This window comes from Erithacus rubecula (genome assembly GCF_903797595.1).
Source record: "Erithacus rubecula genome assembly, contig: scaffold_522_arrow_ctg1, whole genome shotgun sequence".
Classification (NCBI taxonomy): domain Eukaryota; kingdom Metazoa; phylum Chordata; class Aves; order Passeriformes; family Muscicapidae; genus Erithacus; species Erithacus rubecula.
Window position 1 is genome coordinate 13,357 of NW_027635816.1, and position 27,704 is coordinate 41,060.

General features: G+C 49.5%; 2 protein-coding genes across 2 annotated transcripts; both read left to right on the top strand.

Moving 5' to 3' along the window:
• Positions 1 to 605: 605 nt before the first annotated feature.
• LOC306816325 (olfactory receptor 14J1-like) lies at positions 606 to 19,301 on the top strand (the record flags this gene model as incomplete). Its single annotated transcript, XM_079332781.1, has 2 exons — positions 606 to 813; positions 18,346 to 19,301. The coding sequence occupies exons 1-2, from the start codon at positions 618 to 620 to the stop codon at positions 19,299 to 19,301; spliced, it is 1,152 nt and encodes a 383-aa protein (XP_079188907.1). The 5' UTR covers positions 606 to 617.
• Positions 2,084 to 3,016, top strand: LOC306816324 (olfactory receptor 14I1-like; the record flags this gene model as incomplete). Its single annotated transcript, XM_079332780.1, has 1 exon — positions 2,084 to 3,016. One exon carries the CDS (start codon positions 2,084 to 2,086, stop codon positions 3,014 to 3,016), a length of 933 nt encoding a protein of 310 aa, XP_079188906.1.
• Positions 19,302 to 27,704: the final 8,403 nt, after the last annotated feature.

A 27,704-nucleotide genomic window follows, 5' to 3' on the forward strand; every position in this document is an offset into this window, starting at 1 on the left:
TAATCAAATCTCCAAAATATCAGAATAAATCTCCTTAACACAAATTTGATGAAAATATCATTTTTTCAGGCCTCAAGTCTAATGCCCAAGAATAGGATAACTCCTATCCTTGTGTGAATAGATCATTCTACAAGTGTGTTATATTAAGTCGCTACATGTGTACTAGAATGTACCCATTTCCTAAAAACCCACTCCAATTTCCCAGTTCCTGCTCATTCTATCACTGCACCCTTGAGCCATTTGTGTTCTTGTCTTCACACCTTGCCTGCTGGGAAAGCAGCCCCTGCATGCCTTGTTCTTGTGCTAAAAATTCACAGGAATGGTAAAAGTTTTACTAAATTTTTGTGAGAGACACCTTCACTTTCCTTGTTCCTATCTGTCACCAGTGCCTCCATTGTTCTGCTCTATCTGGTACCTTGGGGAACTTTCTCAGTACTGTCTCTCACTGAGACCCATTAAAAGTTCAAGAAACTTTTCAGTTTTGATTTAATTTTGAGTTCTTGAGAGGATTTTTGAAAAAACATTCTCTCAGGGACTGAATCTAATTTTAAAAAGACCAAACTCCTGAGAGGGTCATCAAAGTCGTTCTGTTGTGTCTCCTGGCTCAGAGGGAGGTAATGGCAACCAGGAAAAGCTTCAAAAAGACATTGCTGCTGAGGAGCAGCTCCTCTCCCAGCCCAGCAGGGCTGAGGGCACTGCCTGCAAGCACTGAGGGGACAGGAGCCAGGCACAGACAGGCTAAAGGCAATCAGGACTGGGAAGACATTGAGCTGAGACTTCACTTGGGGAAACATTTTCACAGCGCTGGGCATGGTGAGTCTGTGGGTGCAGGGCAATGTCCCCTGTTCTCCTGGAGGGATCTCCTGGAGCCAGCACAGCTCACAGCCTGGGGGATGTGTCAGGAGGACTCTCCCAGTTTCTCTGAGGCACAGGAGGAGGAGGAGGATTTGCTGCAGAGCAGAGCTGCCCTGGGCACCGTCAGAGGGACAGGGCAGGATGGCTCCTGCTGCCAGGGACGGCTGCAGGGGTGAATCAGGGGCTGCAGCCAGGGCTGCCCAGGGCTGTCCTGCAGAGCAGCTCCTGCAGCCCTCAGGGCTCTTGGCCAGCCCAGGGCATGTGCCACCTGCCAGGGGCAACTCTCAGCCTGCATGGCAGCTCCCCATGGACTGTGGGGAGAAGTTGGAGGTGGAAGGAGTGACCGCCATCAGAGCAGATTCCTCCTGCTGTGGAGATGGTGATGCATGGCCACGGCTGCTCTCAGCTTTCTCCTCAAGGGAAGGGAAAGGAGCTGTCAGGTGTGTCTGTGTCACTGAGACTCCTGCACTGTCCCACTGGGCATCAGCAGATCTGCCTCAGATCTCCCTCACAAAGTGCCTCCTCACCCTCCTCTGCCTACAGACAGCAGCAGCAGCACCTTGGCTTGCAGCATCTCAGTTTGTCTGACCTGGCTTAAAGTTCTGCTGGCAGGGAGATATCCCTGGGCAGTGTCCTGTGCTGGGAGGGGTGTGCAGGGTGGAACTGAGCCCTAATGACTGGGCTGGGCTCTGGCAAGGGTACAGGGATGCAAGGATATCAGGCCTTGGATACAGAGAAACAGCTCCTAATAGGCACAAGTCCAGGCAGGAAAGAGCCAGAAAAGCCCTGGATATCTTTCTAAGTCCAGCTGCACAGGGAAAGAGAGAAGGGTTTAGGAAGATTGACTTTGAAACTGGAGCCTTCAAAGAATCCACTTGTTTTTCCAGCACACTGTAATTTTGATCACCTTGAAATAGTGGGGGTCGTAATGAGCACAGGGCAACTGTGTGGGACCAGCAGGTCTGACTGCAATGGGGCACAGGAGCCCTGTTTTCCCTCTAGACTTCTCAGTGTTCAGGCTGAGAGCAGTGCTGAACAAGAGGTAGTAACTCAGTAGTGCAAAATGGATATTAAAAAAAAAAAAAAAAAAAGTTACTGAAGTTCCTCCACAGGAAGAGAAGTAGTTTTGAGCAGATTCGTAATATAATTACACAGTATTGACTCAAGAAAATCTTTTCCAGCTTGTCAATGTCTACTCTCAGTGGTCCACCATGTCCATATGGCAGAAATGTCCAACACCAGCTCCATCAGCCACTTCCTCCTGCTGCCATTGGCAGACACGTGGCAGCTGCAGCTCCTGCACTTCTGCCTCTTCCTGGGCATCTCCCTGGCTGCCCTCCTGGCCAACGGCCTCATCATCAGCGCCGTAGCCTGCGGCCACCACCTGCACACCCACATGTTCTTCTTCCTGCTCAACCTGGCCCTCACTGACCTGGGCTGCATCTGCACCACTGTCCCCAAAGCCATGCACAATTCCCTCTGGGACACCAAGAACATCTCCTACTCAGGATGTGCTGCACAGCTGTTTTTCTTTGCCTTTTTCATTGCAGCAGAATTTACCTTCCTCACCGTCATGTGCTACGACCACTACGTGTCCATCTGCAAACCCCTGCACTATGGGACCCTCCTGGGCAGCAGAGCTTGTGCCCACATGGCAGCAGCTGCCTGGGCCAGTGCCTTTCTCAATGCTCTGCTGCACACAGCCAATACATTTTCCCTGCCCCTGTGCCATGGCAATGACCTGGGCCAGTTCTTCTGTGAGGTGCCCCAAATCCTCAAGCTCTCCTGCTCCAAATCCTATCTCAGGGAACTTTGGCTCCTTGGTGTTACTGTCTGTTTGGTGTTTGGTTGTTTTATGTTCATTGTTTTCTCCTATGTACAGATCTTCAGGGCTGTGCTGAAAATCCCCTCTGAGCAGGGACGGCACAAAGCCTTTTCCACCTGCCTCCCTCACCTGGCTGTGGTCTCCCTTTTTACCAGCACGGCTGTATTTACATACCTGAAACCACCCTCCATCTCCTCCCCATCCATGGATCTGTCCCTGTCAATTCTGTACTCAGTGGTGCCTCCAGCCCTGAACCCCCTCATCTACAGCCTGAGGAACCAGGAGCTCAAGGCTGCAATGTGCAGACTGACGACTGGATGGATTAAGAAACCATAAATTGCTTGCCAATTTCTGCAAACCACTTGAAAAAAAAGCATATTTGATACTTTTTGTTGGACTCATATTGGAGGTTGTCTTAGTTTACATCCAAAATATTGACCACAAAGAAAAGCCATTGTTTGTGCCATTTCTCATTTTGATTCCCTTCACATTCACTGTGACCCACAGATGATGTCAAGGAGAGTTGGTCTCTTGGCAGCTTTGAATGAACTAAAGAATCTCTCTCCCAGTGAAGTTTTCTCCAGAGATGCGCCTTTTGTTCCCTTCTGTGGAGTTGCAGCAGCAATGTCTGCGTGCAGAGCTGGGACAGATCAGTGCTGGCACAGGAGCTGTGCCCAGCAGCAGCAGCAGCACTTGGTCTTGCCAGTGCTGCTCCCGTGCCACTGCCTCGCTGCCCTCCTGCCCCTCGTGTTGCTGCAGGGCCTGAGTGCTCTCGGGGCCAGGCACAGCCCTGGGGGTAGCAGTGCCGGGGCTGAAGCAGAGAGAGGCCATGGGCACTGCTGGGGCAGTGCTGATGCCTCAGGGCAGGGCCTGGGGGCTCCAGGCTCCTTGGCCAGGCTCTCTCCACAACACTTGCCCAGGCCAGTGCTGAGCAGCAGAAACCCGTGTGAGCAGCCCCAGGTTGGCCATGGGCAGGCTGGGGGCAGACAGCATGGCTGGTGCTCTGCAAGGTGCCTACAAGGGGGAGAGCCTGGCAAGGAGCAGCAGAGCAGGGGCTGATCCATCCCCACTGTGCTGGACAGCCCAGGGCAGTGTCCCAGAGCGTCCTCATGCACCTGCCAACAACATCCCCCCTCTGCAGCCCTAGCCTCTCCCCCAGCTCACACAGGTGCCGCATCCTTGCAGGCACAGACACGGCAGCACTGGCTCAGAAGCCCCTGTTTGCATTGCACAGAGCAGGCATCAGCACCCCCATGGTGCTGCTGTGGGGAGATGGAGCTGAGTGAGCACAAATGCCATCAACCCCTGGGGCCAGCAAGGACTGGGGGATGGAAGGGAAACCACTCAGATTTGTCGTGGCACCTGCAGTCAGCCAGAAAGTTTGTTCCCATGAGCTATGAGTTTCTAGTCCCACTGCAGGCATTGTTGCTCAGAGCCACAGCTGCCTTGTTGCCACCCCCACAAAGCCCTGAGCATTTCCTCTGCTTCACTCTTCCTTTCTTTCTTCTTTCTTGATCCACATTTATGCCTCTTGACCATCCGTGTCCCCTTCCCTACAAACAGCCCATCCCTATTTTCCCATTCCTCATGGCTGCACTCCCCATTTCAGTTCCTAAATTGGCACCATGGAACATCCCTTGGGGAGCAGGATCATCCTACAAGTGCTTCATGAATTGTCCGCAGGCTCCTGCAGTGCCTTGTGCTGCTCCCTTGCCAGAGGCACCACAGGCCAGGGGGGCACATCTGGGCTGCTGTGTCTGGGTGGGGGTCTCCCTGTTGTGGGCAGTGAGGAGGGGCTGGAGAGGCTCTGCAGGACTGACAGGATGGGCTTTGGGGCTGTGTAGAGAAGCTGAGGGACCTGGGCTGCTGGACCTTCTGAAGACGAGGCCCAGGTATATCTTGCAACAGCTTTAGGGGTGGTTTCAGAGAATCACAGAATTTAGTAGGACTGGAAAATATCTTGGAGATCAAGTCCAACCTGTGCATTGAAACCACGTTGTCTCCCCTATAAGCCTCCTCTTCTTCAGGATAAACATCACCAGTTCCCTCAGCCGGTCCTCACAGCACTTGTGTTCCAGACCCCTCACCAGCCTTGTTGCCGTTCTTTGGACACGCTCCAGCCCCACCATGGCCTTACTAAATTGGCAGGCCCAGAACTGGACACAGCACTCAAGGTGCTGCCCAATCAGTGCTGAGTACAGGGTAAGAATCGCTGTTCTTGTCCTGCTGGCCACACCATTCCTGATCCAGGCCAGGAGCATTTGGCCTTCTTGGCCATCTGTACACACTGTTGGCTCGTGGCCAGCCGGCTGTCCATCAATGCTTCCATGTGCTTTTCTACCTCTCCGCTGTCCAGCCACTCTTTTTCTAGCCTGTAGCATTGCATGAGGTGGTTGTGGCGATAGTGCAGCACTTGCTGTGGTTAAACCTCACTTTGTTGGATTTGGGCCTTGGATCAAGCCTGTCCATGTGCCTCTGCAGAACCCTCCAGCCCTTAGTAGATCCACACATGGTGTCTAGACCAGTGTACATTTAAGGCCTCAGGGTAACAATGGTCTCCATGATTCCATGTGGTCTCACAATGACACAATGTCTCCTTGGTTCCATTGAACCTCTCAGTGTCAAAAAGTCCCTTGGTCCCCTGAGGGCTTGCAGTGCCACAGTGGATCCTTGGTTCCATGAGGTGTCACAGTGTAGAAATGCTCTCCTTGGTTCCGCAGTGTCACAATGGCCTCTTGGTCCCAAAGGGGCACCACGGTGTCAAGCATGTTTCCTTCATTCCCTGAGTCTCAACACTGACCCCTTGGTTCCATGGGCCCTGCAGTGCCACAATGGTCCCATCATTACACGATGTCCTGCTCTGTCACAATGCTCTGCATGGTCCCACAAGGCCCTGCAGTGTCACAGTGGCCTCTTGGTTCCATGAGGCCTCCAAGTGCTGCCATGAATTCCTTGGTGCTGCAGTGTCACAATGGAGCCCTGGTTACACAAGATCCTGCAGTGTCACCAGGGACCCTTGGTTCCATGGGGCACCACAGTGCCACAATTGTTCCTTTAGTTCCAAGAGTCCTTGCAGTGGAACAATGGCCCCTTGATTCCATTGGCCCTAGACTCTCATAAGGTTCTCCTTAGTTCTGCAGTGGCACAATGGTCCCTTGGTTTCACAAGGCCCTGCAGTGTCACAGTGATCTCTGTGTTTCCACAAGGACCCAGACAGCCACTATGGATTCCTTGCTTCCATGTAGCCCCACAGTGTCACAGTGGCCCCTTGGCTACGTGGTGCCATGTTGTATACAGTGGCACTCTGGTCCTCTCAGTTCCCCAGGGCCCTGCAGTGTCACGATCATCACAGAATCACCCAGGCTAGAATAGATCTCTGAGAGCATCAAGTCCAACCTGTGACCCAACACCCCCTTGTCACCCAGATCATTGCACTCAGTGCCATGTCCAGTCTTTCCTTAAACACTTCCAGGAACGGTGACTCCCCCACCTCCCTGGGCAGCCCATTCCAATGCCCAATCACCCTTTCAGTGAAGAATATTTCCAAGTGTCCAGTTTAATTATTCCCTGGTGTAGCAGAGCTGTGTCCTCTTTTCCTGTGACTTTTCCCTGGAAAAAGAGCCCAACCTCCACCTGCCTGCACCCTCCTGTCAGGGAGTTGTAGAGTGATGAGGTCTCACCTGAGCTTCCTCTTCTCCAGGATAAACATCCCCAGCTCCCTCAGTTGATTCTCACAGCACTTGTACTTCAGACCTCTCACCAGCCTTGTTGCCCTTCTCTGGACACTCTCCAGCCCCTCCATGTCTTCCCTAATATGTGGTCCAGAACGGGACACAGTACTTGAGGTGCTGCCCAACCAGTGCTGAGTACAAGGGAAGAATCACTGTCCTGTTCCTGCTGGCCACACCATTGCTGATTCATTGTAGTTCCAGGTGTTGGATGAGGGAATTAGAAGGAGGGGGTGAGGACAAAGTGTTATTTATTGTCATCCATGAAGGGTCTTCATATCTATTCAGACTTCATTAGAAGATTCAGGGGTTCAATATCAATTGGACACTGCTGGTATCAATCAGTAAATACTAAAAGAAATCAGGACAAAATACTTCTCCCTGAATTGTTTTCAATATAGTGTATAGCATATTCACTTTGAATACACTACTGAAATCTGTCTAATTAATCACAGAAGAATTGAAAACTTAAATTATTCCCAGGGGCTTTTCTTGTTTGGGTGTTTTGAACAAATACTTTTGAGTTTTTCTCACTGAATCACTGAACTGAAGAGGTCAAGAAAGAAGAGTTCAATATTAAGTTTGTCGTGGATTTTGCACTGGCTAAATTGCCAGTGCACCCTCTAGAATTATTTACTCATTTTCTGATGTGAGATGGGATTAGGAGGAAAGCAAAACTAGTTCAAACTTTAGAAGGTACAAAGAAAAAGCTTTATTACTAGAAACTAAAAGAAAAAAATCTCAATAAAACTTTCAGAATATTTCTCTTCCCCCTAAAACTTCTTTTCTTTCACACTGATAATGTACGGAAACAGATCAGTCAATTTACCATCTCAACAAATAGCCTTTCACCCATTTACTTGGGTGAGGAGAACTTTTCATCAGTCTATGGAGATTAACAAGTTTAACAAGAAAACAGTTTTCTCCTGGCCTCTATGTCACAGTGAATCAACCATTCAGGAAAATGTAAATCTGATCACTGTGTAAAAATCCCTTCCTCAACTTACAGGTTTCCTATAACTATTTTTGAGGACCATATCAACTTATGAGGCAGCACCCAAAGGCTGACGGCCTCCCCTCCTCCTTGACCCTGGGATTTTTGGAAAAACTTATCAGGGGCAGCATTCCAGTTATGCCATGGGCTGGTCTGGCCACTCTTGGGGGAGGGGGAAGCAGGCAGGATCTCAGCAGCCGATGGCGCTGTCTAGTAGACCCCCTTTCCCAAGTTACTCAAAATTTGGAAGAGGAGAGAAACAGAAGAAATAGAAAACACAGAGAAAGACAAAAAAGATACAGAGTATGCCCACTCTTGTATTCCAGTACTGTTCAGACAGAAATTCCAAGAGGAGGTAGGGTCAAGATGTGCTCTTGCCTAGTGGTCTGCCTGAAATTCTCTTCCTGGGTCTTCCTGGGTCCTTCCCCCAGGTAGGACTTTTGGTCATTTGGTCACTCAGGAGCTGGGCTGGGGCTCCAGGGATGAGTGTGGAGCATTACCTTTGGTGTGACACAGACCACAGGAGCAGAAGGCAGGGACTTGGACTGAGCACATGCTTCATGTTTTTTTCAGCCCCTGGGCCTTCATAGTCCTCCCCCCAGGTGGGACTTGTGATTGTTGGAGCAATCAGAGCCTGGGCCAGCACCAGCCCACTGTGTGATGGACGGGCAGCTCATCCCGAGGTGTCTGGGACATTGATCTCATCCAGCCTCTGACAGCGACCATGGTGACACTGCAGAACCTCATGGAACCATGGGTCAGTTGTGACATGGAGAGCAGAAGATTCAAGGACACCGTAGAGATACTACAGATGCTCATATAACCAAAGAGAACATTGGGACACTCTGCTGCCTCATGGAATCAGAGGGACCATTGTGACTCCAGACCCCTGTGTAACCAAGGGTCAAGGATTGAACTGTGGGCCCCATAGAATCAAGAAGCCATTGTGACACTGAAACAGGGGGAATTAAAATTAAAATGTTAAGGATAAAAATACAGGAGGATACTTTAAATAGAAGGGGGCTGACAGGATTCTAGCAATGTGTGACATTTGCTGTCTTTACAAGAACAGGAGGACAGAGCAAGGCTACAAAGTACGATAGAGGGCCAAGAATGCACAAACAGGATGGAAGAGTGAGGCCCATTCCAGATAACAGGGATATCTTAGACCCCTAAGCCAGCAAAAACTGGTATTAAGGTCTGGAAAGGAACCTTAGACTAATATGCAAAGAAGGTGAGGTTAAAATTTCAAACTGAGGGGGAGAGTGCTTACTTCAGCCCAGACAGCCACCAGAACAACCAACAAGGAGCAGTGTGCAGTCACAAAGTGCCGTGGAGCTAATTTTAATACAAAGCAGGGACAGGGGGGATTAGGAAATGAATATGTATCAGGCACATTGTGCAATCCTAGTTTGTAGACAATAAAAAGAGAGGTTCAGGTCACCAAAGGTGTGCATGTTTTTGGAGGAGCTATCCCCCCTGCACCTCAGTGCTGAATAAAATACATACCTATAACTTACTTTGTGGGTTATAAAGTTTTTTTGTGCATCAATTTGGGTGACCCCATTGCTCCCCTGAGATTTCGGGGCACCCTCTTTGCCCACCTCAGAGCTGGAGCCGGTGCAGAATGCCACCTGCACCAACCACACAGACCAAAGCACCTGGGTGTACCTGTGCTGCATCATCTCCTGAGGTAACTCAGGGCTCCCTCCCACCTCTGGGGCCCTCGCCTGGAGTTTTGGGGTAACCCTGAATGTCCGACTGTCCCTGGACAGCCCCCCCACCACGGAGGGTCATCTGTGTCCACGTTGACTGAAAGGATGCAACAGTGGCCACTATCATTTCCCAGCCCATCCAGGAGAGTCGGGACACTTGGGTGCTCCAAACATCACCTGGACATCCACAAAAATCACCTGGATACACCTAGGTAGCCTCCAGTATATCCTGGATCATGGCAAAAATCACCTGGATACATCTGGGTACCTCTTGGATAACTGGATCAACCAAAACCACTAGGGGCCCCCAAAACTTGTGTCCCAAAAATCCTCATTGCTTTGACTGGGTGGACTTGGTGTCCTAAATTCCCATTGACTTTAATGGCCAAACCCAGTGCCCCAAAAATTTTGTTGATAAAAATCTCGATTTTGGCTTCAGAATTCCCAGAATTTGAACTGAAAATGGAGATTTTTGGGCTTACCTGGAGGCACAGCTCCAGCACAGGTTGAAGGTGTGGGATCAGGGATTCAGAACTGGCTTCCAGGAATTCATCCAGGACTCCCACAGAATCAGCATCATGATCCTGGAAGGGAAATACCTGGAAATGAGCCCAACATTTCCCTCAGATTTACCCAAGTTGTCCCATTTTAGCACCAAAGTTCCACAAAAGTCCTGTTGATTTCAATGGATAGGCTGGGTGTCCGTAAATCCACTTAGACTTAAACAGGGTAGACCTGGTGTCTCTAAATCCCTATTGATTTCTTTTGGGTAGACCTGGTATCTTTGAATCCCTATTGATTTCAATTGGCAGGCTTGATATCCAAAATATGCCTGTCAGATCATCATTATAACAAAAGATGAACTACTCAGAGACATTGTAAAGAACAGTTTATTGCTTTATTGCACCAGTCTCATGGAAGGGTAAGACTTTAAAGGTGTTATATCCAATGCTATAATATCGGAAGCCATCTCATTCTTAGTTACAATGCCTTACATTAGTTTTTTAGCCAATCACATATTTCTTATGAACTTTGCTAATGCCTTTTTTCACCAATCTTAAATTGCTTTGCTTCGCACAGCTTTGCCGCCATGTGCATTTTTCAACCAATCATGTAAAACTTCAAAACTTGTAATGATGCATCTTAAAATTCCAACTAACTAACCAACTAATTAACTAACACCACCCTTTCACCCAGACCATGGCACTCAGTGTCACATCCAGTCTATGCTGAAACTCTTCCTGGGACAGTGACTCATCCACCTCCCTGGGAAGCTCATTCAAATGCCCAATTGCCTTCTTTGTGAATAATGTTTATTAATGTCCAGCCTAAATCTTCTTTGGTGCAGCTTTAAGGCTGTGTCCTGTTTTCCTGTCACTGTTCCCTGTGGAAAGAGCCCAACTCCACCTGGCTGCACTCTCCTGTCAGGGAGTTGTAGAGGGTGATGAGATCATCTCTGAGTCTCCTCCAGGATAAACATCCCCAACTCCCTCAGCTACTCCTCACAGGACTTGTGTTCCAGATCCATCACCAGCCTTGTAGCCCTTCTCTGGACACTCTCCAGCTCCTTCATGTCCTTCCTAAATTGGGGGCCCAGAAGTGGACACAGCACTTGAGGTGCTGCCCAGCCACTGCTGAGCACAGGGCAAGAATCACTGCTCTGGGCCTGCTGGTTGCACTGCTCCTGGTCAACAGGAGTCTGAGGGGTTGGATGAGGGAAATGGTGAGGAGGGGATGGGGATGGGGACAAAGTGTGATTGATTGACCATCATGAAGGGTCTTGATTTTCATATCTATTCAGACTGCATTAGAAGGTGCTGGGGGTCACTATCAGTTGGACAGTTCTGATATCCATCTATAAACAGGAAAAGAACCAGGAGAAATCACTTCTCTCAGCCTTGTTTTCAATATATAATATTCACTTGGAATACACTTTTGAAATCTATCCAATTAACCACCAAAGATTTGGAAACTTAAGTTTTCCCCAGGAGCTTTTCTTATGGGTGTTTTTAAAAGGTGTTTATGAGCCTTTGTCACTGAATTCCGGAACTGAAGAGCTCAAGAAAGGAGAGGCCTCTGGAGTAGTAAAATTCATTAGCATCCTCCAAGTGGCTGAGGATCCATCCTCATCACAGCAGGAATGATGGAACAGAAATAGGAACAGGTGACTCACTGATCACCCGCTGACTGATCACACCTGCTGACCTTACCCACTGACCACATCCCACTCACCACCCAAATGACCATACCTCCAATGATCACACCCACTGACCGTAACCACTACACACACTCACTGACCACACCCATATCCTAGAAACCAGTGCCAACACCCCACTGACCACACCCACTGACCACCCCAATGACAAATCTAATTGACCACACCCCCATGACCAACCCAACAACAACCCCTCCGAAAATACTGAGCACACGCAGTCCTGATTCTTTCTGCTCTGTCTTCTGTTATTCAAAATTCCCCTTCTACAATAGCTCAAACAGCTGGCTGCTTCCTTCTCCTATTTGACCAGGCAGAAATTCCATAAATACACCCTTGTATCTCAAATACAAGAAGTTAAACTACAAGGGGAGCGTTATAATTCATTTTACCAAGCTGGCACCATTCCCAGTCTTTTTCAAAAATATTCAAATTCTCCGGCTTTAACCCTTACCCACAGACTGGGCTCACTATCTCAAACTGATCATGTGCTACATCTTAATTATAGGATCTCAGGAGTTCCAGGGCATACCTGGGGCACATAGGTCTCCTTTTACTAGATATAAAATGCCATCTCTTGTTGCACCCTCTACAGAAGAGAAGGACCCAACTTGGTTGTCACCCTGGTCCGCAATGAAAAATCGTCCGCCCACACAAAAAGCAAGGAGTTACCATTATTAGTCCCCACCACTGTGGGTTTCTGAAATTATTCTCAACTGGTGGTAATTCCCAGTCAAAAGCCAAATAATTACTTGTTCGAAGATAGCCCTTTCAGAAACTGTTCAGGAAACACCCAAGTGATGAGAACCCGTCAATTATTGATGATTAAGATAACCAGAGCCATCAGGAAAACTACATCTGAATGCCGACTTCCCATAAACTGAGATCTGCATTCACCAATTTCATAGTTTCCCAGACATGGTTTTGTCCAGCCCAATGCAGAGAAAGACTACATGAATGTGTGCAACAACGAAAAGAAAGACCTCTGCTCCAGGCTATGAAAAACTGTATAAAAACAGTATAAATGCCCTGAGGAATATGACCACTCTGTGTTTCCAGAAACAATCAAGTGCCTGTTTGTTTCTGCATAGCATTCATAATGGAACTCATTACAGACTGCCCAGACTGCTTAGTTCCATGTCTTTCTATTTCGTGTGTTCTACTCTTCATTTTTTTTTTTTTTTTAACTTTTCATAGTATTTTCCATAAAGGGATGCCTTTAGTCACAGCATTGCTACATCAGTATCTACTGTGCTTGTGTTCAGCATAGACTGTAAGGAGCCATGATCATTGTGCATTGAGGTAAAATAAAGTGTCCTGCTCTGCCCTGTGTGACCCAGGTGCTTCCCCAGCCCTTCTCTGTCTCTGCAAGGGCAGTGCCTGTGAGCAGAAGTGGAGGGACTCCCAGCACAGTAGCAGAGCCAGGGACAATGGCCCTGGCTCTTCCCACATCTTCTCTTCCCAACTCCACCCTCTCCTTTCCAGCCCTTCTGTGGTTGTAAGGCCTCAGTGATCTGGCAGCTTGGTCACTGTCCTGCTGCGTGTCGCAGCTGTGATCACAGGCAGGGACAGGCCATGGGCACTGCTGGGACACAGCTGGGCTCCAGCACAGCAGCTCCACCAGCAAAGGGGTCTCCTGAGGGCAGGACAGGAAGGCTTTGTTCTCCTCCTGAGTCACTCTCAGCAACAGGCCTAAAGAACAGACTCTGAAGAGGCTTCTTGTGTTCCCTGTTCTCTCAGGGCTCAGTGGGATGAGATCAGGATCCCAGTGTGGCCATCAAAGGACTCAGGTATGGGTCAGGTTTGTCTTGTTGGTGGCCAGTGCCCAGCAGATGGTGAATGGTCTGTGCTGAACCTTGCTGGGGCTCTGCAGCTTGTCCCAGGGCTGATGGCAGGGCAATGTTTGTCTGCAGGGCCTTGGGAGCTGCCAGGAGAGCACAGGAGACCTGCAGGGACAGGGTGTGCCAGGGAGCAGCAGGGAGTGGAGCTCACTGGGCACAGGCCTGCCCACGGTGGGGTCATCCTGAGATCAAGGACTGAATGTCTGCTGTGACCAGGAGAGCTCTGCAGCCCCAGGGACACAGCAGGCACAGGGAAAGGAGTCTGGAACTGAGTGCTCTGAGCCCCAGGGACACAGCAGGGACAGGGAAAGCAGTCTGGGCACTGAGTGCTCTGAGCCTCAGGCACCTTCCCCAGGAGGATGCAGGGTAGCCCCAAGACCATCTGGCAGCCCTGTAACAAGGCAGGCACCTCTGAGACTCTGCATGGCCCCAGCAGAGCCTGTGTGGAAGGGGGTCAGTGCAGGGAGCACCATCAGCTGCCTCTGTGTCCCAGGCTGAGCAGCAGAGCCCAGCAGAGGCAGCCCAGGGCCCCGGGCAGCACAGCCCCCGTGCTCTGCAGAGCAGCAGCCCCAGCTCGGGCTCTGGGAGCAGGGCAGGGGCTGCAGCAGTGGCTGCTCAGGCCAGCACAGGCGTGTTCCCCTGGCACAGGCTCTGTGGGCAACTGACATGTGCCAGGAGCAGAGCAGGAGTCCCTGGGATGCAGAGGAGCCCTGGAAAGAGGCTACCCTGTCCCTGGGGCAGCAGCAGCTGCCTGAGAAGTCCCAGGGCCAACTCTCTGCTGCTGTGCTGGGCAGTGGGGTTGCCCCTGGGGCTGCAGGAGCTGCCCGGGCTGAGCATCTGCTGAGCATTCCAGACACAGAGTGTCTGTCCCTGATCTGCAGTGCCTCCAGTTCTGCCTGCAGGAGATCATTGTGTATTTTGGAGTAAGATTGCCATCTTGTGCAAAAGGTACAATTGCAGCAAACTGGTAATTTTTCTTGGTGTTTTCTGTGTTGTTATTCTGGCTGGTCACTCTGCCTCAGCATCCACTCACAGTTTACTCAGAGAAGTCCAATGCTGTTCATGCCTAGCAGAGTTCCCCGTTCCCCTGGGTTCCCCCAATTCCACCTGGGCCACAGCTTCCACCAAGGATGTTCCACAAATCCACCCCAGAGCCTGACATGGGAACAAGGGGCCAGGGCTGAGTGACCAGGACATCAAGGACGTGGATTATCCAGGTCACTGGGGCCTGGTTTGGGTTCCCCAGGGCAGGAAAGATGTCTGGCAGCTGGAGCAGGGTGAGGGAAGGGCCCCCAGGATGGGGCTGGAGCCCTTTGGCTGTGAGGAGAGGCTGAGGGAGATGAGTTTGTCCAGCCTGGAGCAGGGAAGGCTGAGGGGCTCCTCATGCCAGCAAGGACAGGAAGAGTTTAAATGAGTCAGGCTGGTTTCAGCATTTCCTCAACCCCAAAAGCAGCATGGCTTACCTTTCTCCATCCACCACTGAAAGCTTTGCAAACAGGGCATTTTCCAAGACATTTTCACCGCACTCCAGGCAGAGCATCCTGATACAACACCTTGATTGTGCTTGTATCTATCATAGCATCATATTTCTGATGAAAAAATCAAAGGGTGAAGAGATTAGCTGAGGAATAGAAGGTATATATATAATGATCAGAGTAAAAGCAATGTAGAAAGTTAATAATCAGTGGCTGAACCAGTAGAGCTAAGAAAATAAATCACTTGCTTGGCTTTGTTGTGTCAAGTTGGGCAGTTGGAATATTGTTGAAGTGAAGAAACCATAACTGCACCTGAGCCCTGCAACCAGCCAGAACCAGGTTGGGAACTTGAACTACGGTCAAAGGGCCTGAGAACCTCGAAACAAGACCAAGGTGAAAAGCTGAAGGCAAGGAAGGCTCACTGACTTCATCATTAGGAGAACTCTGACCCATTTCAAACATCCACTGACCCATTTGAAAGAAAGGACTGTGCAACGACTTTTCAAAAGAAATTTGAGCTAATTTTTATATAAAATGAGGGTATGGGGTGTTAGGCAATTCATATCTATAGGCATATTGGGTAACTAAATGAATACGTAAGGTTTTGATGGAAAAAATAAGGCAAGAGCCCTGGGTATATTGCACATCCTTGTGGGAGATTTCTACTGGGCTTGCCCAGCATTGGAATAAATATACTACTTTCTAACTCAAACTGGCTGGAGAATCCTTTTTTCTTTGTCAATTGGTGAGTTTGCCATGAGAAACTTTGTTTGGCTGCAAGAGCAACCTGGGGTATGGATGTCTCTGTGACCTTCCTGGAGGGACCTCTGGTCCCCAGCTGTTCATCATGGGGACAGACAAGACATGCTGCACACAAAATTGTACATTTAAAATGTTGTGTATGCCTGTCAGGCCTACACATGGCTAAAAGGCAGCTGACAAGACGCAGAAGACACTCTCTCTCAGCACAAGCCTGGGCAATTTTTCTTGCAATCATTGGGAGGGTGCAGTGGCCACAGAAAGGGTTTGTTCTGTCAGGGAGATCCACCAGCAGTTCTTTGGGTGAACCGGGCAAATCCTTGTTCATTGCTGCTATTTTAATCATTATTTTGATTGGGTCCTGCCTCTGTGAATGACTGTTTGTGTGATTGGTGAGATGTACTAAGGAAGAAGCGAGCGGGAGCTTGGATCTGTGTTTTTGTTTTGGGCAACTGAAACGGCTGGAGAAGAACAAAGTGATTGGGTGATCGTTTAAAATTGCTGTATACTGTGTGCTGTGTTGACAAGAGGTGGATGCTTTCACCCTTAATAAAGAGATACCCATCCCTGCAGTGATTTTGACTTTTGGATTTGGGTTGTGTGTGGGGAATTCCTGTTTAAGGGGTACGGCATTCCCTGTAATACTCGGTGTTCGGGCTTAACCCGTCCCCTGCTGCCACTGGTCATTGTGTATTTTAGAGTAATATTGCTACCTTGTGACAAAAGTTACAATTGCAGCAAACTGGTATTTTTTCCCTGTGTTTTCTGTGTTGTTAACTGGATGGAATATATCAAACTTCAGCAGGGAGGTTGGTAGCTTTGGACTGGGAAGAGTCTGCACAAGAGGGTCTGGACATTCAAGAGAGAAAAGGAATAGCTTGCTTTTGTGGGTGTTATGAGGCTTTTGGGGCTTCTAGAAGTTGGCACTCTACATGGTTACTGTTACAGTTCAAGATTTGTGAAAAACGTTGTTATTGTTCCTCTGAGAGAAGGCAAGGTCTATGTCCTCAGTGTAAATGGAGACATCCTAACCAAGCTGATTTTGAACCTAAGATCCTCAAGTTTGTGTGTGGCAAATCACATTCAATACCTGCAACTCAGGCATGTGTGTGGGAGAAAGATTGGGAAAGGACTGTGAGGCTGTGTGGATAGAGATTTGGGTGGAAACAGGATAAGACAAGAAGGAGGAGGTAATGAGTACTCGACAAAACAAGGAGATTTCTAAGGCTAGTCTTTTATCCTGTATTTTGACACACTGGAAAGAGTTAGTAGGGTATGGGGGTACGGAAAAATAGCAAAGTTTGATCAGCTTTCACAGACATATCCCTCAGCAGAATCCATTAAAACTTCAGGAAAACTTGGTGTTTCAATTTAACTTGGAACTCTTGAGAAGTTTCTTTAACACACTGAGGGACTTAATATGATGTAAACAGCACCAAATCCCTGTGAGGGTCATTAAAATCCTTGTGCTGTGTCTGTGCTGCTGAGCTGGGCTGGTCTCCTGGCACAGAGGCAGCTCCCAGGCTCAACCAAGGAGAGCTTCAAAAAGACATTTCTGCTGAGAAGCAGCTCCTCTCCCAGCCCAGCAGGGCTGAGGGCACTGCTTGCAGGCACTGAGGGGACAGGAGCCAGGCACAGACAGGCTAAAGTCAATCAGGACTGGGAAGAGATTGAGCTGAGACTTCACTTGGGGAAACATCCACACAGCCCTGGACATGGTGAGTATGTGGGTGCAGGGCAAAGTCCCCTGTATTCCTGGAGGGATCTCCTGGAGCCAGCACAGCCCAGAGCCTTGGGGATGTGTCAGGAGGAATCTCCCAGTTTCTCTGAGGCACAGGAGGAGGAAGAGGATGTGTTGGAGAGCAGGGCTGCCCTGGGTACTGTCAGAGGGACAGGGCAGGATGGCTCCTGCTGCCAGGGATGGCTGCAGGGGTGAAGCTGGGGCTGCAGCCAGGGCTGCCCAGGGCTGTCCTGCAGAGCAGCTCCTGCAGCCCTCAGGGCTCTTGGCCAGCCCAGGGCATGTGCCACCTGCCAGGGACAGCTCTCAGCCTGCCTGGCAGCTCCCCATGGACTGTGGGGAAAAGTTGGAGGTGGAAGGAGTGACTCCCATCAGGGCAGATTCCTCTTGCTGTGCAGATGGTGCTGCATGGCCAGGGCTGCTCTCAGTTTTCTCCTCAAGGGAAGGGAAAGGGGCTGTCAGGTGTGTCTGTGTCACTGAGACTCCTGCACTGTCCCACTGGGCATCAGCAGATCTGCCTCACATCTCCCTCACAAAGTGCCTCTTCCCCCTCCTCTGCCTACAGACAGCAGCAGCAGCCCCTTAGCTTGCAGCATCTCAGTTTATTTGAGTTGCCCTTAAGGCCCTGCTGGCAGGGAGATGTCCCGAGGCAGTGCCCTGTGCTGGGAGGGGTGTGCAGGGCAGAGCTGAGCCCCAAGGGCTGAGCTGGGCTCTGGCAGCACTAGCAGGAACAAGACTTGGATACAGAAGAGAAGCTCCCAGTAGGCACAACTCCAGGCAACAGACAACCAAATCAAACCTGGATACTCTCCTTGTCCACGGGTACAGTGAAAGAAAGAAGGATTTAGAGAGATTCACTTTGAAACTGGAGCCTCAGAAAGTTCACCTTATTTTTAAGGAAAATATATGCGTAAGAACCCTTTAAAAGCAGGAGGTGTAATGAGCAAAGGACATTTCTTTGGGACCATCAGGTCTGACTGCACTGGAGCACAGGGAATCTTGATTTCCCTCTGGGCTCTCCATTATTCTGGCTGAGAGCAATGCTAAAAATGAAGCAGTAACTCAACAGGAAAATCTGCATTCAAAAATGTTTAGCAAAATTCTCTCACTAGAAAGTAGTGATTTTGAAAGGATTCCATATAAAGTAGCATAGGATTGTCTCCAATAAGTATGCTCCACTTTGTAAATGTCTTCTTTCAACAGTCCACCATGCCCAGAGTGAAGAAATGTCCAACAGCAGCTCCATCAGCCACTTCCTCCTGCTGCCATTGGCAGACACGAGGCAGCTGCAGCTCCTGCACTTCTGCCTCTTCCTGGGCATCTCCCTGGCTGCCCTCCTGGCCAACAGCCTCATCATCAGCGCCGTAGCCTGCGGCCACCGCCTGCACACACCCATGTTCTTCTTCCTGCTCAACCTGGCCCTCACTGACCTGGGCTGCATCTGCACCACTGTGCCCAAAGCCATGCACAATTCCCTCTGGGACACCAAGAACATCTCCTACTCAGGATGTGCTGCTCAGCTCTTTTTCTTTCTCTTTTTCATTGGAGCAGAGTATTATCTCCTGACCGTCATGTGCTATGACCGCTACGTGTCCATCTGCAAACCCCTGCACTACGGGACCCTCCTGGGCAGCAGAGCTTGTGCCCACATGGCAGCAGCTGCCTGGGTCAGTGCCTTTCTCAATGCTCTGCTGCACACAGCCAATACATTTTCCCTGCCCCTGTGCCATGGCAATGCCCTGGACCAGTTCTTCTGTGAAATCCCACAGATCCTCAAGCTCACCTGCTCCAAATCCCACCTCAGGGAACTTGGGCTGCTTACTGTTACTGCCTGTTTATCATTTGGTTGTTTTATGTTCATTGTTTTCTCCTACGTGCAGATTTTCAGGGCTGTGCTGAGGATCCCCTCTAAGCATGGACGGGACAAAGCCTTTTCCACCTGCCTCCCTCACTTGGCCGTGGTCTCCCTGTTTGTCAGTACTGCTATATCTGCCAATCTGAAGCCCCCCTCCATCTCCTCTCCATCCCTGGATCTGGCAGTGTCAGTTCTGTACTCAATGGTGCCTCCAGCCCTGAACCCCCTCATCTACAGCCTGAGGAACCAGGAGCTCAAGGCTGCACTGTGGACACTGATGACTGGATGGGTTCCCCAACAGTAAACTGCTTGAAGTTTTCTGCAAATTACTTGTAATAAACTAATTTTTCATTGTTCTTGGTATGATTTTCTGTTTTTTCTTTGTTTTAGTTAAAGTGATGTTCATGAAGCAAGGCCATTGTTTCTGCTCTTTTTCTTTCTTTCCACTGTCTGAATAAAGGGCTTTGCTCTTTGTGGCTTTAAATAAACTAAAGCACCTCTCTCAAAGCAAATTGTTTACCAGAGATGCACCTTTCTTCCGTTCCCTGGAGCTGCAGCAGCAATGTCTGTGTGCAGAGCTGGGGCAGATCAGTGCTGGCACAGCAGCTGTGCCCAGCAGCAGCAGCACTTGTTGTTGCCAGTGCTGGTCCCGTGCCACTGCCCTGCTGTCCTCCTGCCCCTCGTGTTGCTGCAGGGCCTGAGTGCTCTCAGGGCCAGGCACAGCCCTGGGGGTGGCAGTGCCAGGGCTGCAGCAGGGACAAGCCATGGACACTGCTGGGGCAGCACTGATGCCACAGGACAGGGCCTGGGGGTTCCAGGCTCCTTGGCCAGGCTCTCTCCAGAACAGTTGGCCAGGCCAATGCTGAGCAGAAAAAATGCCTGTGAGCAGCCTCAGGCTGGCCATGAGCAGGCTGGGGGCAAACAGCATGGCTGGTGCTCTGCAAGGTGCCTGCAAGGGGGAGACTCTGGCAAGGAGCAGCAGAGCAGGGGCTGATCCATCCCCAGTGCACTGGACAGCCCAGAGCAGCATCCCAGAGCGTCCTCATGCACCTGCCAACAACATCCCCCCTCTGCAGCCCTGGCCTGTCCCCCAGCTCACAGAGGTGCTGCATCCTTGCAGGCACAGACATGGCAGCAGTGGCTCAGGAGCCCCTGTTTGCACTGCACAGAGTAGGTGTCAGCACCCCCATGGTGCTGCTGTGGGGAGATGGAGCTGAGTGAGCACAAATGCCATCAGTCCCTGAGGCCAGCAAGAGCTGGGGGACAGGAGAAAAACCATTCAGGTTTGTCGTGACCTTTGCAGTCAGCCAGAAAGTTTTTTCCCATGAGTTGTGAGTTTCCAGTCCCACTGCAGATGTTGTTGCTCAGAGCCAGGGCTGCCTGGCAGCCTCCCCCAAACTGCCCTGAGCATTTCCTTTCCTTCACCTTTCATTTTTTTTCCTCATTCCTGATCCATATTTGTATCTTTTTCCCAATCCTGTCCCCTCCCCTGCAAATAGCCCATACCTGTTTGCCCTTTCCTCTCTGGCTCCACTCCCCATTTCAATTCCAGAGTTGGCACCATGGTAACATCCCTTGGGTGGCAGGACCATCCTACAGGTGGTTCAGGAATTGTCTGCAGGCTCCTGCAGTGCCTCGTGCTGCTCCCTTGCCAGAGGCACCACAGGCCAGGGGGGCACATCTGGGCTGGTGTGTCTGGGTGTGGGACTTCCTGTTCTGGGCACTGAGGAGGGGTTGGAGAGGCTCTGCAGGACTGACAGGATGGGCTTTGGGGCTGTGTGGAGAAGCTGTGGGACCTGGGCTGCTGGACCTTCTCAAGAAGTGGCCTAGGGCTCATCCTGCAACTGCTCCAAGGGTGGTTTCAGAGAATCACATAATTGACAAGGAATAAAAACACCTTGGAGATCACTGAATCCAACCTGTGCCAGACACCACTTTGTCTCTCTGAGCCTCCTCTTCTCCAAGATAAACAACACCAGCTCCCTCAGCTGTTCCTCACAGGACCTGTGTTTCAGACCCCTCACCAGCCTTGTTGCCCTTCTCTGGACATACTCCAGCCCCTCCATGTCCTTCCTAAATTGTAGGGCCCAGAACTGGACACAGCACTCGAGGATCTTCCCAACCAGTGCTGAGGACAGGGAAAGAAGCACTGCCCTGGTCCTGCTGACTACACCATTCCTGACCCAGGTCAGGAGCCATTGGCCTTCTTGGCCACCTGGGAACATTGCTGGCTTATGTCCAGCCTGCTGTCCATCATTGTCCTCAGGTTCCTTTCTGCCTGGTCGCTGCCCAGCCTCTCTGTCCCCAGCCTGGAGGCTGCAGGGGTTTTTGTGGCCAAAGTGCAGGAGTGGCAATGAGTCTTGTCAAACCTCACCTTGTTGTGTTTGGCCCTGGATCCAGCCTGTTGTCAGAGACTGAAATATTATAATTTATGACATAAACATTTTCATGAAGAACTTTTGCCTATTTTAGCAAAGCCGTATTACAAAAGGTGCAAAACAGACCATCACTCCCTTGTTATGTATGTGATTCGTGCTAATTAAATTGCAACTGTATTAGCAAAATTGTTGCTTATTAGTCAATAGAAAAATTGTACCTACTTGTTACAAAGCGAAAACAGGAAAGAAATGGTTAAACAAAGCAGATGGAATCATCCTCCAGATGTTTGGTGGGAGGTGAGGATAATCAGGGTATAGGTCTAAGAACAGCATCTAGAAATAAAACTTTTGTCCTTGAATTGGGCCAAATTGGGACGATTCCAGGCACTGCACACTAGAATAAGGCCTGTTGTGGAACATATATTTAATTATATAACCCTAAGCATAATTCGCTTGTGCTACCTGAGAGGTCAAACAGCGAACACTGAGGAAGGCCCAGAGCCTTCATTGGAAACAAGACCCCGAAAGGAGGAGAGACCCCTGACCACTGGTGACGCATGAGCAACACAACAGAGTGGCCTAGATTTTAGGAATAGAAACACAGAGGAGCTTTCTAGAACATTCTGTATTAATATGCATTAGTGAACGGTATATAAGTGAGATTTTAGCTTGACTAATTTGGTACAGTGTGAGAGGAAGGACCCTGACTGTACCCCTGGTCGGGTATCCCCTGGTCAGTTTTGCTCATGCTTTATTCGAGCCAAACATCAATTTACTAAATCACTCACTGCCATATTTTGTATTTACTTAAATCTATGTAAGTAATATATTTTGATTGTATTCATTTATACAGAATTGCTGTTATTATTAATAAATTGCTGCTAGATTTAATCTTGTCTTTTGATTTATTGGACAAAATCAAACAAATCCAAATATCCATTTATAACACCCTGAATAGGCCTCCTGATTGAGGCCCTGAAGCGCTCCCTCATGGATGTAAGTAACTCAGGAGAGAATACATTCACTGGGGGATCAAGCTTAGCACTTTCAGGGTGGAGACCTTGGCCCCAGGGCTATCAGCTGCCAGGCTCACACAGACCCTCACTCCACAGAGTTGGGGGGAGCGAAGTTTTGGTGTGTAGTGAAAAAGCCTCTGGTTTCAGGCAGTGACCGCCCACCCTCCGCTGTGCAGAGGAGCCCAAACTGCAGGGGCTCCTCACCCTGGAAAAAGTTTATGCACAGCAGAGGGGCTGTCATGGCCCACCAAAGGCTCCCCCCAGTTGGACCCTGCACCAGAGCACTGCTGCATGATCCATAGTGCTGCAAGAGACAGTGTCAAACTGGCCCCCTGCAGGGCAGGCACCTGGACACTCCCACCTGCCCAAAGGTACATTAATCCACTGGATTCTGTGCTTTTCAGGGTAGTAGAGAGGGATCCTCACTAGCAGATGGAGTGGAAACGTGGTTGGGACCCACAGAAGGGTGATACACTTCTACCTAACCTCTGTCACTCTCTCCCAGTCCCACCAGGCTGCCTAAAACAACTCTTTTTCTAATTCTTCCTTTCCCTTTGCCTCTTTTATTATTAAATAATTTTTATATTTTTTTGGCACTAACATCTAAAGTCACACGGTTGTAATAATATTTTTTGGGTATATTTCAAATCTTTTTATGTCTGATCTGTTTTATTCATTGAGGTTTCATCTCTTTTGGTCTTCTGTGTTTAAGCCAATTCATAACACCTGTCCAGGTCCCTCTGCAGAGTCCTCCTACCCTCCAGCAGATCCACACTCACACCCAGCTTGGTGTCACCATGATTCCACGATGCCTTTAAGTGTCACAATGATCTCCAGAATTACAGGAGGCTCCATAGTGTCACAACAGCCCCTTGGCTCCCCAACACCCTTGAGAGTCACAATGGCCCTTTGGTTCCATTGGGCCCCTCGGTGCCAAAATGGCCCTTGGTTCCCCAAGGCCCTGCAGTGTCACAATGGATCCTTGGTTCCATGAGGTCTTGCAGTGCAGCAATGCTCTTCTTGGATCTGCATTGGCACCATGGTCCCTTGCTTCCCCAGAGCCCTGCAGTGCCACAATCATCACAGAATTACCCATGTTAGAAAAGATCTTTTGAAATTATCAAGTCCGACCTGAGATGCAACACCCAGACAATGGCAGTCAGTGCCACATCCAGTCTATCCTGAAACACTTCCAGGGATGGTGACTTCACCACTTCCCTGGCAGCACATTCCAATGCCCAATCACACTTTTTGTGAAGAATATTTCCTAATGTCCAGCCTAAACCTCCCTTGGCACAGCTTAAGGTTGTGTCCCTTGTCCTGTCACTGTTCCCTGGGAGAAGAACCTGACCCCACCTGGCCCTCCTACCCTCCAGCAGATTTCATACACTCACACCAACTTGGTGCCACCATCAAAGCTGCTGATGGTGCACTCAATGCCCTCATCCAGATCATCAATGCAGATACTGAAATCCACACTGGCTGGCTCTGATCCCTCAGCCATCCTGCAGGTGCCCTGTGATGGCTCTCAAGGTGATCTGTTCCATCACCTTGCTGGACACCGAGCTCAGGCTGACAGGCCTGGAGTTCCCCCGATCCTCTTTCAGCCCTTCTTGGGGATGGGCTCACATTGGCACCTCCAGTCCTCTGGGACCTCCCTGCTGAGCCAGGACTGATGATAAATGATGGAGAGCAGCTTGGGGAGTTCATCCAGCAGCTCCCTCATGCCCCTAATATGGATCCACATCTGGTTGTAGAGACACCTGTGAGCATCTGAGTGGCTCAGCAGGTTCCCAGATGCTTCTCCCTGGATTACAGGGAGTCTGTTCTGCTCCCTGTCCACATCTATCAGCTCTGGACAACACTTGTCCTGAGGACAACCTGTCTTAGTGCTGGAAAATGAGAAAACAAAGGTGTTAAGTACTTCAGCCTTTCCTTATCTTTAGTTACTGTATTCCCCACCGCATCTAATAAAGAGTAGAGGTTCTCCTTATCCCAAAATTTGCCATTCATTTATTTATAGAAGCATTTTTATTATTTTTCAGAGAAGTGGCCTAGTTAAGTCTTAATTGAGCTTTAACCCCTTTAATTTTCTTTCTGCATGACCTCACAATATTCTTGAACACTTCTGGAATGTTCTGACCTTCATTTCGAAGGTGGTGCACCACCCTTCTCCCCCTAAGTTCCCACTAAAGCTCTATGCCCAGCCAGGACAGTCATTATCCTCAATGGCTCACTTTTTGGCATAGAGGGACAGACTGCTCCTTCCACATAAGGATTACTTTGTTTAAATGTGTCCATCCGTCCTGGACCTGTGTTTTTAAGGGCTGTTTCCCTTTTAAAAAATCAGTATCTGATTCAGTTATCCCAAATCTGCATCTTGAATAGGCCACAGTCTGCTCACCATAATTCCTGTATAGAAGTTTGGTTGATGCCCCTCCTTCTTTCACAGAATATTGAAAACTCAGTTATTTCATGATCACTGAACCCAGGCAGCCTCTGACCACCATATCTCCCTCCTTCTCCGTGAAGAGCAGGAGACAGAGACTTTTTTGGAAGTGAGAATGTTACCAAAAATTCAGTAAAATAAAAAACTCCTTAAAATGAATGTAGCATTAAAAGGCAGCATTCTTTATTTGGCTGGATGCATAGGGGGAGAGCTCCTCCTAATGCCATGCATGCTGAGTACAGGGAAGTTTCTGTTTATATTCTGTAGTTTGCAAACTTATTAATGGATTGTCCTAGACTGAACACACATATGATAATAATTTCCCCAAAATCATTAACATATTTCCCCTCCCATTCATCCATGGGCTCTTCTGTCCTGGGCGTCTTTCTGGTGGTCCCTGGTGGTCATGGACCCCAATGTTCCAGTGGGCCTAGCTGAGCTGGCAGGACACTGAGGCTGGTGAATTCCAGTTCCCCTTCTTACACAACAGGCATTGTGTGGTTTGCAGAGGCCAGTGGATTTGGAGAACAAGCATTGTGTTAGCTCACCTGGGATGGGCAATTTATCACCTGGCACCATGAGGTCACAGAGCCAGGTGATGACATCACAGCGTGGGTTTTGTGAGGTCATCAAACAGCTACTACATCATAGGCTGTCTCTGCATCATCACCTGGGCTGTGTGAGGTCACTGGGTTGGTCACTCTGCCCCAGCCCCCCTCACAGTTTCCCCAGACAAGTCCAATGCTGTTCATGCCCAGCAGGGTCCCCTGTCCCTCTGTATCCCCCTGCTCCACCTGGAGCCACAGCCTCCCCCCAAGGATGTTCCACAAATCAACCCCGGAGCCTGACACAGGGACAAGGGGCCAGGGCTGTGTGACCCGGACATCAAGGACGTGGATTATCCAGGTCACTGGGGCCTGGTTTGGGTTCCCCAGGGCAGGAAAGATGTCTGGCAGCTGGAGTAGGGTGAGGGAAGGGCCTCCAAGGTGGGGCTGGAGCCCTTTGGCTGTGCGGAGATGTTGAGGGAGCTGGGCTTGTCCAGCCAAGAGCAGGGAAGGCTGAGGGGCTCCTCATGCCAACCTGGCAGTGCCAGGCAGGAGCTGATGGAGAACACAGAGCCATCCAGACAGATTTCTACCCAGGGAACAGATACTGCAGAGGCTGTTGGATCAAGTTCCTGTGAGCCCAGAATATTGGCATTAGTGCAGCTGTAGCTGTGCACAAGAGAGCTCTTCAGCCACTTTCAATTTTCTTTCCTCTGGGCATGGAAGGAACTCGCGACTTCAGCGTGTGTCTCATGTGTGCAAAGAGCAAATCTGGGCAGAATCGGGGCAGGGTGGGTTTGGGGCATCATGGGGTCTGTGCTGGGCACAGAATGTGTTTTCTATTGGTCTGAGACTGTCTGCTGTGAAAGTGGATGTAATATCCAGCAGAGGAACGACTTCAGTTTTTATGGAGCTGTTCCTTCCCTTGGTTCTGTTTGCTTACAATAAATGAACATCCTTCTGTGTCTCAGGCAGTTCCTTCTGCAAGGAAAGCAGGTGGGAGTTGGTGCCAAGGAGCTGAAAGCTACACGTACAGCCTGGGCTGGAGGAAGCTCAGATTTGCACAGGCCTGCTCTGAGTGCCAGGGGTTGGATAAGGGAAATGGTGGGGTTGGGGTAGGGACAAAGTGTGATTGATGGTCAGCCATAAAGTGTCTTGATTTTTGTATCTATTCTGACTACATTAGGAGGTGCTCAAGATCAGCCAAATTGAAATTGTTGATATCAGTGCATAAAGAGGAAAAAAAAAGAAATGGGAAAAAAAGTCTTCTCTTATTTTTTTAATGTAATATGTTTTTACAAATGTAGTGAAAGCTTAGACAAGTCCTGCCTTATGCTCAAGTTTCTGGCAGTAGCTCTGTTTCTGGCGACCCGCACTTCAAATTGCTTTTTCTACTAAGTTCTTAAGAATAGAAAACTAGGTATATTATAAAAGAAATTATTTACTGAATGGACTCAAGATTAACAGACAAGAGACTTTAAATTGACTACTTACTGCACAGGATAAACAAAAGAAGTGCAGGTAGATAAAAACACTGAGCACAATAAAGTTAACTTATATTACAGCTAGTGAAGAAATAGCAGAGATCAGGAGTCAACATAACCAACAAATTGATGAGGGAGTGCACATGGAGCCCTTTCACTCACCTTCCAGAAAAGCAAGCATAAAGATGCATCCAGACTTGGCAGATAAGCCCTATCCTTTTGTAGGGACTATGCAGAAGACTTTTGCTTTGTGAAAGTTTTGTGTGGCTTTCATAGTTTGCAAAGTGAAGTGTGAGTCACTCAGAAATTCAAGGCTTCTCTCCCTTCAGTCTGCTCTCAAGGCAAGATGTTTATGGTCAGCTGGGAATTCCACCTCCCTGGCACCAGAGAGAACTCAGGACAAGACTGATGTCCAGCCCGGGTTATCTCAGCAATTCCTGAGAGGGGGAAGATGCCCTGAGTGATGGCCCAGCTGATGGACAGAACAGATGAGCTCTGCTGGGCCATAGGGGAAGTCCTGCTGCAGGAACTTCATGGAACCAAGGGTCTGTTGTGACATTGTGATGCCTCCTGGAACGAAGGAGACCATGGTGACACCAATGAACCTCATGGAACCAAGGGTCCATTGTGACAGATCAAGGCCTCATGGAACCAAAAAGAGCATTGTGACACCATGGGGCCCCATGGACCCAAATCTCCATTGTGACAGTTCAGAACCTCATGGAACCAAGGGGCCTTTGTGATACTGCAAGGCCTCAGGGAACCAAGGAGTGCAAAGGTGTCAAATATTGCTTGCAGGGTTCTGCCTTGGGGGTGAGGAATCTCCTTGGTGGCC